Here is a 10,158-nt window from a genome sequence, read left to right as displayed (position 1 = left end):
GATGCTACTCAACATACAAAAATAAATATTGCCTACGTGCTTTCCCAGCAAACCAAGCAACACAGGTCACCAAACCAGAGCTGTAGCAGTCCCTACTCCAGTGTGGGAGTGCATTAAATAACTAGGTAGGACTGGGTGCCAAAACATGAAAAGACACAAAGCCTCAAAACAGCAGGAACCTGTCGGCTCAGCAGGCACCAGCATCTCCGCCTGGACACCCACCAGCTCTCCAGGTGCCCTCGTCCTCGCGCCCGAGGGTCAGGGACCGCACGCCCACCGCCCCTCTAACAACGCTTCAGGAACGGAGTTTTTAGAGTTTCTGTGGTTTGATTTATAAACCAGAGTGATTTTCTGCCCATCCCCGTGGATGGGTGGCTCGTCGTGCCGTTGGGGGACAACCATCTGTGCACAACGCTGGCCTGGTCCAAGCTGCTGCTGCTCCTTTGACCTCATCTCTTCCAGCTACCACCGCCTCGCTACAAACTCCTGCCCTCTCCAAGGACAGGAGATGTGGGGAGACTGCAAAGCCACACTGACTAGGTATTATTTTCCCAACATTCCCTAAAACAGGTTAACGAGACACCGGAGTTAGTGCTGTGACAAGTTCTAACCAGAGAGTTTCAAACGTGTAAGTGATGACAATAGCAGCTGGCAGTGATGTTGTACTTCTAAATAACATTTCTTCAGGGAGAAAAGACAGGTATTGAGCAAAGTGTATGCATCAGTCTCAGGATTCTGGGAACATTTCGCATGAGTTTCTTCAGAAAACAGCGGAGAATTGCGTGATGGTTTTACCCCCTTCAAATACATCTACATCCCAGGCTCACTAGTTCATCACGGACAAAAAAATAAGGAGGAAACCCAATATTTCAGAGAGAACTCCAAAGCACAGGCTCCGCAGGGAGAGGCTGAACCTTCAGGCAGATGTTCTCAGCTGCCCGGCTGCACCACGCGTGACAGCGTGACCCAGTGCTGTGACATCAGCCCCAACCAGAGACACGCCACCGTCAGCAGGACGGGATGTGAAAGTCTCTGTGCTTGGCTGAGCGGGGAGAGGGTTGTAAACACGGCGTCCGTTGTGTTCCTCGGCAGGGGCAAGTTGCAGATGCTTCCTTCGCAGCAGGAGGTGCAGATCTGAAAGGAGCCAGGTTGTAACTTGGTTACTTGAAAAAACACCAGCACCACTGAATGAAGGCGTAGGGAAAATAATATGACATTTACAAAGCTGACAGTCTGATTTTTCCCCCTCTTCTTTTTTGTTTTTCCCTCCCTCTTTTTTTCCTCCTCTCCTCCCCACCTTTTTTAAAATCCATCAACTCAGAGAACAATTCCACCCCTACAGGAAGAGTAGTGCAAAAAGGACACAGCCTTTTTGAAGAGGTCATTTTATTTTTGACCCCAGATAAGTAACCTGATGAAAAGCAGTGTTGTGTGGTTGAAGCAGAGCTCAGAACTCAAACAAATCCATATTTATTCATACAGGGTTGGGTTTTTTTTTGTTGCCTGTCACCTAGTGTGTGGGCCCCGGAGCGATAGATGACAACTGTCCCGTAAGGACACGCAGCTCTGCGTTCTCAGGGCTAGGAAGGGCCGGTCACAGTGGTACCCTGCCAGAGCACACGGGTTTAGAGCAACAAAACTAACACAGCTGAGGCCAAGAGAGCATAAAATTCTGTGCAAAACAGAGATGGGGATGCAGTGTGCCTCGCAGCTCAGAAAGCTCTTTTATTGTTAACCTATTGGAGAAGCTCAAAAAGGTCAACTATTGACCTTCAGAAAAAAAAAAAAAAATTTTCTAAATAACTGTTTGATTCAAATATAAAAAGTTCGCTCCAAAAGTTTCAGAGCTTTCCCCATGTTTTGGTAAGGAAACCACGAGATGGTTGGTGAGCATCTGTTGCAGAGCAGAAAGAATCAGAATCAGAGTGGTTTGGGTTGGAAGGGACCTGAATGATCATCTCCTTCCAGCCGCCCTGCCATGGGCAGGGACATCCTCCACTACACCAGGTTGCTCAAAGCCTCATCCAACCTGGCCTTGAACACTGCCAGGGATTCATATCAACCTGTTCCGGTGCCTCACCACCCTCAGAGGACCCTACAACGGTGCAGTTCTGCAGGCAAAGCACTTCTCGGCCAGAAAGAAGTGGTTTGCTACCCTGAGCTGCTGGCAGGAGAGTTATTTAAAGAGATTATTCTTTTGTTCTAGGACAGGTTATTCCTTTGTTTCTGTAAGAAATGGAAATGAGTCGGAGCTCGTTAAGAAGAGAAACTTCATTTTTGACGAGGCTGATTTACCCACTGAACCAGTCAGACTTCTGCCGGAGACCAGAAGGATTCTGCTCAGTTTTTAAATGAGAAAAAAGACAATTTTTATCCTATACCTTGTATTCTTCATGCTTTACATATGTGCATCCTGTAGACAGACAGTCCTCTAACGGTACACAGCGCTTGGTGACGGACACACTCTCTCCAGTAACTTTCATCATGTGTTGGCTGAAGCAGTATCTTGTACCTAGAAAGACAGAAAAATATCTTTTCCTGTCAAATTCAAGTTTTGTGATAGTGTACAAATAGGAAGAAATAGGAAAGAGGTCTTAGATTCTTTTCAAATCTTGGGATATAAAAAAAAAAAGAAGATAATTTTGATGTTTTTATTGCAATACGTAAACATCACTAAATACACACACCCACTCTCTGACGCAAACCGGAGATTTCAAAACACTCTGGAAGATGGAGATTTGCTCCCAATACTACTGCAGATGTCTACGTCACAGATAAATTAATGTACATTGGACAAGCAAGTTATGGAGGGAGGTCCAGATAAATGCCCCAAGTCTCACGCACTGTTAGCTTTACAGGATTTATCCTTAAAAAATAAAAACATTCACGATAACTGTTTATGTCTGAAGCTAACTTTCATTTGTATAGCTTTATTTTTTTTCCTAGCTTCACAGGCAACCATTAGTTCTGTAGAATTACCTAAAGCATTACACATTCCAGACACCTTTCCCTATATCCTAACAGCCCGTGCCAGCTGCCCCCACCGCTCGCATTCCGATCCCGGCTTTCCCACAGCTCCTGCACAGCCCAGAGTAGATCCTTCACCATCTCTGTCCCTCAGTTTTATCATCTATAAAATAATGCCAAAACATTGGCAGAACAGTCGGAAGGATTTACGTATTTCTCAGTCTTTGGAAAAAGCACCATCAAGTGGATGGTGCCCCTGATATTCCCATCGCAAATTCTGCTTCCCCTGTGAGCTCCTTCGTCCCCAAGGGAGACCATCCTCCTCCCTCCTCCTTTTTTAAGCTACTCCTCTATTGATGCTTATAAAATACAGAGAAAATCCAAAACAGAATGACTGACAAATGCTGTGGTTATCCTCAGGCTTAAAGGAATTTGGGTTTATTTCATGCTTTAGTTGTTACAGGCAAGCTGGAAGTGTTGCTCACCTTCCTGGCACTCCAGGATGAAAACACTGGACTTCCAACACCAGAAACACGCCGTTATATATTTTTTCTATAAATTATACCTTGTTTCTTATCAATCAACCTTATTATTAACAAAATCATTGCTCTCACGGGGGGGGGGGGGGGGGGGGGGGGAAGGAGCATAATTAATTTAAATTGAACATTCCTGCTCAGCCCTCGTCTCCGATGGGCAAAGCTCCGCATGCTTGTCATGGTTTAGGCAACGGCCGAGCGAGATTGGTGCCTGAACACGTTATTCATTAGGCAATAAACCCCCTCAGACATCTGTCAGGTCTCTGTCCTGCTCTTAACTCGTGCGATACCCGCTGCAGACAGACTTAACCCATCAGAGAGGCCGGAGATGCTCGCTCGGTGTGCTGTCTTCCTTCAAACCACCCAGGGCTGCAACACGCAGTTGCTCACATGTTCTCCAGGTTCTCCGGCCCCGAGGGGTGAAGCTCACAGTTTTACCCCAGAGGGAGCACTCTCCGCACGACGGCTTTGAGCTTCTCCCAGGACCTTGCCTGGAAGTGCCCTATCCCAGCAAATCTGAACGTGCATCACCGGAGCTTTATTCCTCCTGCAATGGCTCTGTCTGTGCAGCGGAGCTCACCCTGACAGGTCTCAGATGGAACAAATAAAGCTTCCAGCACCTCATAAATCTTTTAAGGCTGTTTCATGCTTTATTCCAAGTGTGGTTTTAGAAAATACTGTGCCATCATCTTGGAGATATGTATTGTCCCCTGCACAGGAGGACCAAGCATGCCTGTCTTTGTACCGCCACTGCTGATGGCTGTCATCTCCTGCAAGGTAGGGCTGCAGCTACAGAGTAAGTTCACAACAAGCAGCAAAATCATAGAATCCTAGAATGGTTTGGGTTGGAAGAGACCTTCAAGATCATCTAGTTCCAAACCCCCTGCCACGGATAGGGACACCCTCCACTACACCAGGTTGCTCAAAGCCCCATCCAACCTGGCCTTGAACACTTCCAGGGATGGGGCAGCCACAGCTTTTCTGGGCAACCTGTGCCAGTGCTTCACCACCCTTAGTGTAAAAGATTTCTGCCTTGTATCTAATTGAAATCTCCCCTCTTTCAGTTTAAAGCCATTGCCCCTTGTCCTATCACTTCACGCCCTCGTCAAAAGCCCCTCTCCAGCTTTCCTGTAGCCCCTTTAGGTACTGGAAGGCTGCTGGAAGGTCTCCCTGGAGCCTTCTCTTCTCCAGGCTGAACAATTCCAACCCTTTCAGCCTGTCTTCTTCAAACCTACTGACTGAAATGATTATGTTTTGCACTGCGTTCTGGTCTCCCTCTCTTCAGAGCAAGCTAAGCACGATGTTGACAGGTGCTATGAGAAGGATCGAGCCAGAAAGCGCAACAAGTTCCATGACAAAAGCATTTGAAAATGAAGTTGTTGCTCTACATGATTATTTGGGGGATTTTCAGGGCTGTTGAATTACACTGACCCCCTGTGTGACAGGTGACACCGTCACCTCTTCTGCATTTTTCCTTCTGGTAGAACTGTCTTGCAAAGACTGTGTGACCTGCTCAGCTATGAGGTATCTCCAAAGACCCATATACAACAGCCAGCCTCAGTCTCGATCTGCCAGGACTGATGTTGACCTACAGCAGCATCATCCAACGGCTAAAACACACGTTCTCCATGGGGTCCACCTCATGGGCACCCTCCTATACCCTTAGAGGGAGCACGAACGAAGAAAGCAGCTACTGAAAGCAGAAGTCATGGTGCAGCCAGCCAGCCAGGCTAAGCATAAGCAAACCAGCCCTGCATGTTGAGATCCAGCAGGCCTGGTACTTATCTCCAGTAGACAAAGTTGTCCCCTCTGCTTTAAACTGGGTAAGGAAACTCTGAATCTGGTATTTCAAAGGGCCCAGAGTCACACATTGACTTTTGAGAGCCCATTTCCCGAACCGCAGCCTCTAACAGCCCTTTCAGGTGCCACCTGCGGTGGCTGGGACATCACCGTGGTGGTGGTGGCCATCACCGAGACGTCAGCCCGCCCACAGGCTGTCCAAAAATAGAGTACTGGAAGTATGTTGAGTGCAGTATTTCCATACCAATTAGATCAGTAACACAGTTTCTCCTTGAGCTGAAGCTAATAAATAACAGAAAACAGGGTTAATGCACAGCAGGAGGCCTGTCCTCTACGAGATGCTTTTTCTAAACTCTGTGCAATACAGGGATTCATGCTTTTACTCTCCATTATAGTGAATTCTGTTATATAAAAATGTGGTTCCCTTTAAGTCCTAACATTATAGTCAATTACAATATTTTGGTTTGTTTGGTTTTAATAGCATCCTGCCCCTTTTTTTTTTTTTTTTGGAAAAAAAAAAGAGGCAAATACCAGGATGGAGTTTTCTCATTTTCTCCCACCACTTAACCTAAGCAAACCAAGAGGGGTTCGGATCATTGCAGCGAGGGAGGCAATGCCACAAGCATACCCCTCCGACGGGGAGCAACGACATGACCAGCTTTGCTTCCACTGCAAGAGGATAAGGACAGAGCGTTTAAGCCACAGTGCCCATCCCTAATTCCCAGCTCCTCCGGAATGCAGTGACTGCTGAGTCAGCAGTTACTCCGTGGCCACCATTGCATGGGCAGCGAGGGGCTGGGGGTCCATGCTGCAGGCAGAGCCGTGCTCCAGCCCCGAGGCAACACGGCGTTGGGGCAGGAGGGTGCTACCACTTTGAGTAAAGCATTATTGGATGCCTCCAGTTTAAGGAGATAAGAAGTCCTCTGCGCTGAAAATTAAAGATAGACTCAGATTTCCAGCCAGCTCCTTCTCACGGCTAAAACCTCATCCTTCATGGGCGTACAGTGTGTGTTGTACAGCAGGCAGGAGGGATGGTGACCGTAACTAGCAGCTCTGGTCTGGATGGACACAACTGATGAGTGACAGACTCACCAAAGCGTGATGTTCCCCTCCCCTAGACAGCCATTAAGTACTAACTTCGCTTTCCAGGTTAGCATATCATTTTTCGGTCAAGTCATTTCTGCTGGTTGTTACCAAAGGCAGGTCTTGGAGTCACACCTCTCTCCTCGCACAGCGATCTACAGGTAGCACTGTCCTTAGTCATTTAAATACCACCTACTCCTATCAAAACAGGGAGCATTCATGAATCATGGAATGGTTTGGGTTGGAAGGGACCGTAAAAATCATCTAGTGAACGTTGGTCTCATCTGATGCCAGCCAGCCTGATCTCTTTTATCATTGTTGATGTTGTGTTGATTTGAGCTCAAAGCAAATAAATTCTCGAACAGATAACGCGCTGTGACACAGGCTGCAAACACAGCTGGTTCAGCCCTGCAGTGCAGGTTTTGGTCTTTCTCCTTCCAAAGTAAATATTTTCTGAGAGCATTTGTCCCACAACAGACCACAGACATTCTGGGTAGATGCTGAACAGCGTTGCCGAGCCTACAGAAAGCTCCATTGGAGCAGTGAGCCTCGGCAGCATCCCTCTGCCGCGACAGCTGCCTCCTGCCCACGTGTGGTCCCCACGCTGGTGAGGACACAATCCACGTCCAACCCACGCCCAGGGCTTCGTCAGGGGCTGTGGATAATCTTAATGTTTGTGAGTGTCTCAAAAAGAGAAGCAGTAAGGGAGGGGGAGATCTGAGGATCTCATCAATACCTGTATCTTATATTTGGGTGCCTGTATCTCAAAGCCCTTTCTAAGCTGTTCCCAACTTTAGACTCCAATGGGAGTTATGGTTGGATGGGGCTTTGAACAATCTGGTCTAGTGGAAGGCGTCCCTGTCTATGGCAGGGGGTTTGGAACTAGATGGTCTTTAAGGTTCCTTCCAACCCAAACCATTCTGTCATTCTATGATTATGAGCCCAAAAAACTGAAAGCATCTTGATGACAGTTAAAAAGAGGGCGGCCTCACCTGTCCTGAAGCGTGGGCTTGTGCCATAGGGGAGGAAAGAGAACAAAGCAAGAACCGGTCCCATACTCACCAGTAAGAGAAATACAACCCTTAAATAAACACCAGCCTGATTTAATTTCCAGCAGAGCTGGAGGGGTACGGAGAGTAGACGAAAGACCTAAACTTCATCCACCGCAAAGAGACAGAAAAGCTTAAAGGATTACTCGTATCGCTTACACTTCTTTCTTCTCGAGGAGGCTTACAAGCAGGAGCAGCAATCACCAGCATCCGAGTACGCGTAAGGAACAACGGGGGCTCAGCACTGTCCCTGCGGTGGGGACGGCGAGCGGTTGTCATAAGGTGGGTTTAAATTAAACACTAGCACGTGTCTGGTTACCTCGTGGACAATAGACATCCGGAGCCCACCGGTTGCATTCGTAATTATCTGCTGCCTTCTCGCAGGTGAAACATTTAAATCCGTGAGGATACGGTGTGGCTGAAAGGAACAGACAATATTCAGTTAAAATGAGCCAATTAATCCGGTTCCACTAAGCTTTCCAGAGGCACACAGCAGCGTTTGTTCTCTTTAGACAAATCTTTCTACAAGTCTACCTGTCAACTTCATCAAGTTGGTCCCCATTGGTAAAAATCCCATCACCAACAGCAACGCGGGAAAGGCACATACAGATACAATAAGGACTCAGTCCAACCACATTTGCCCAGCAAAAGTGCCCGCTGCTGACTTCAAAGGGAGTTAACGTGAGCAGGGAGTACTTCTTCTCTTGGTATCGGAGCTCACATCCAACACTGCTACTTTATCAGTGCTGATAACGAAATATCAGATGGTCTAAAATACTTCTGGAAACTGTCCCACCAAGGAATCGAGCTGCCCCTTTTGAAGGCAGGCTGACGTCCCTGAAGGAAAGAAAAGTCAGTTTGATGAACCTCCAGTTTTTAACAACAGAATCCGTCCTAATTTATCTCGCCAAACGGAGAGCGTAACTTCTTAAGTGGTCTCCTGGCAGGGCTTCTGTAGCACATTCAATACATCTTCAAGATGCTGCCACCTTCTCAGAAGCCAAGTGGTGAAGGGGTCACATTTATCTCCATGGGGCGAAGTAAGCTGAACCTCCGCAGCCCTGCAGGCCACATCTCACTTCTCCCTCCTCTTCACCTCCTCCCCTTGCCCATCGGCTCTGGGCCAGACCCTGTTTGGGTACGAGAGGTGAAGCAAGAGGCATTCGCTGCTTGTTTCCCCAGGCTTCTCTGGGTAAGGACCAGCAAGTCACCTGGAAGCATCTCTGGTGGGGCTGGTGCTGCCCTCAAGGAACAGCATGGGACGGGATAACACAACAACACTAATTAAATCCACCCATCTCACCTCCAGCAAGTCATGGTTGTGGCATAAAACAGGAATTTCATCTCACTTGTACAGAACATACATTTTTCAGCCAGATTTGGAAAGGAGGTGAGTTTTAACTTGGAATAGAGGCAGGCACAGCTCTCTTCTTCTAGAATTAAATAAGTTTGTATCTGAGGAAGTGAACAGCCTACTGAAAGGAGAGTCCATGGAGGATGGAAAGACGTAGGACTTTGCTATAGCATTGCTTCAGGGAGTCACTGACAAAGTCAGGAGCAGTTGGTGCCACAGCTGCAAATGGCCAACGCGTTTGGCCCTTGCTCACACCTATCCATGTACTCGGGCAAACTGCGTGGCCATGGGGCTTGGTCTATCTGGCCAGAGAGATTATTGAGGAACAGAAAATAGTGAACAAAAAGCTCCTGACACGCTCAGCAGCTGCCTGTAACCCCATCTGTCCTTTAATCCCTTTGGGAAGCAACGGTTTGGTTTTATATCAACCAGTTTCACACCTACTGGGGGTATTTATTTAACCTGTGCTCAACACTCAGCTCAACCCCGATGTTTCTACTGCCTTAACACACACTCACCCTCACCCTCCTCCCCGCGCCACGGCCGGCCGTGGCTTTGCAGCCCATGCGAAGGCGGCTTACTGGAAGGGTGGAGGTAGACGATGTCCTTGACGGTGAAGTCCTTGGGCTGCGCGGCCGGCAGGGCGCCGGCCAGGAGGCTGAGCAGCAGCACCCACGCCGGCGTGGGCTGCGGGGCCATCGCCAGGCGAGGACGTACTCATGCGGCGGCCGAAAAAAACTCACCTGGACAATAGTAGAGAACAAGGGTGAGTGGAGCAAACCTGCCAGGAGCCACCTTGGCCCCCAGCAAGCCAACCTCACTAAAACCATGATGCTCCTATGAACCTCGGAGCTGCCCTCCCGTGGGGCAGGCAGCGGCGCGGTTACTTTGGCTCGGCTTCAGCGACATCCCTGGCACCACGTGGGAAAAGGACTTGGGAAAATCCTCTCCCAGCCAGAGTGTTGTAAATGGGAGCCAAGGGGCAGGGTGGTTGGGTTTGTCACCGTTTACAGTTTAACCAGTTGGCAACTGGTTTGCCAAAACCTCACTCGGATGTTGATAAAGTCATCAGAGACTGCACCGTGATGGGATTTAACTGCTTCTTTCAGAGAATACTGGAAAATTGCAAAATTAGACCAGGAAGAAAGGAAACAGGGTAACTGGAGGCCTGTCGGGATGCCTGGGGGAACAGTGATTGGTCTCCCACACCCACACTCCAACACAGCCTCACAACCATCAAAAACACACCTTTTCAGCAAACCAGAAGCTCCACATTACTTTCCACATACCTCGGGAAAGGCGAGGAGCTCCAGCTGCTGCAGCTTGTCTCTAACTTCAGCTAATAACACAAAACAATTATTGTATTTTC

General features: G+C 48.2%; 1 protein-coding gene across 1 annotated transcript; it reads right to left on the bottom strand.

Moving 5' to 3' along the window:
• Positions 1 to 930: 930 nt before the first annotated feature.
• LYPD6 (LY6/PLAUR domain containing 6) lies at positions 931 to 9,488 on the bottom strand. The gene is made up of 4 exons (XM_009980476.1): positions 9,371 to 9,488; positions 7,755 to 7,853; positions 2,382 to 2,512; positions 931 to 1,134 (listed from the first exon to the last, which is right to left on the bottom strand). Exons 1-4 carry the CDS (start codon positions 9,486 to 9,488, stop codon positions 931 to 933), a joined length of 552 nt encoding a protein of 183 aa, XP_009978778.1.
• Positions 9,489 to 10,158: the final 670 nt, after the last annotated feature.

Source organism: Tauraco erythrolophus, chromosome 8 (genome assembly GCF_009769465.1).
Source record: "Tauraco erythrolophus isolate bTauEry1 chromosome 8, bTauEry1.pri, whole genome shotgun sequence".
NCBI lineage: Eukaryota > Metazoa > Chordata > Aves > Musophagiformes > Musophagidae > Tauraco > Tauraco erythrolophus.
This window is presented reverse-complemented; position numbering and strand designations above follow the sequence as displayed.

Coding starts and splice junctions, on each gene's coding strand:
- LYPD6 (XM_009980476.1), bottom strand. CDS start 9,488: ATGGCCCCGCAGCCCACGCCGGCGTGGGTGCTGCTGCTCAGCCTCCTG. Junction 7,854..9,370: donor CGTCTACCTCCACCCTTCCA/GTAAGCCGCCTT, acceptor TGTTCCTTTCAG/CCACACCGTATCCTCACGGA. Junction 2,513..7,754: donor GGATGTCTATTGTCCACGAG/GTAACCAGACAC, acceptor CTGTCTTTCTAG/GTACAAGATACTGCTTCAGC.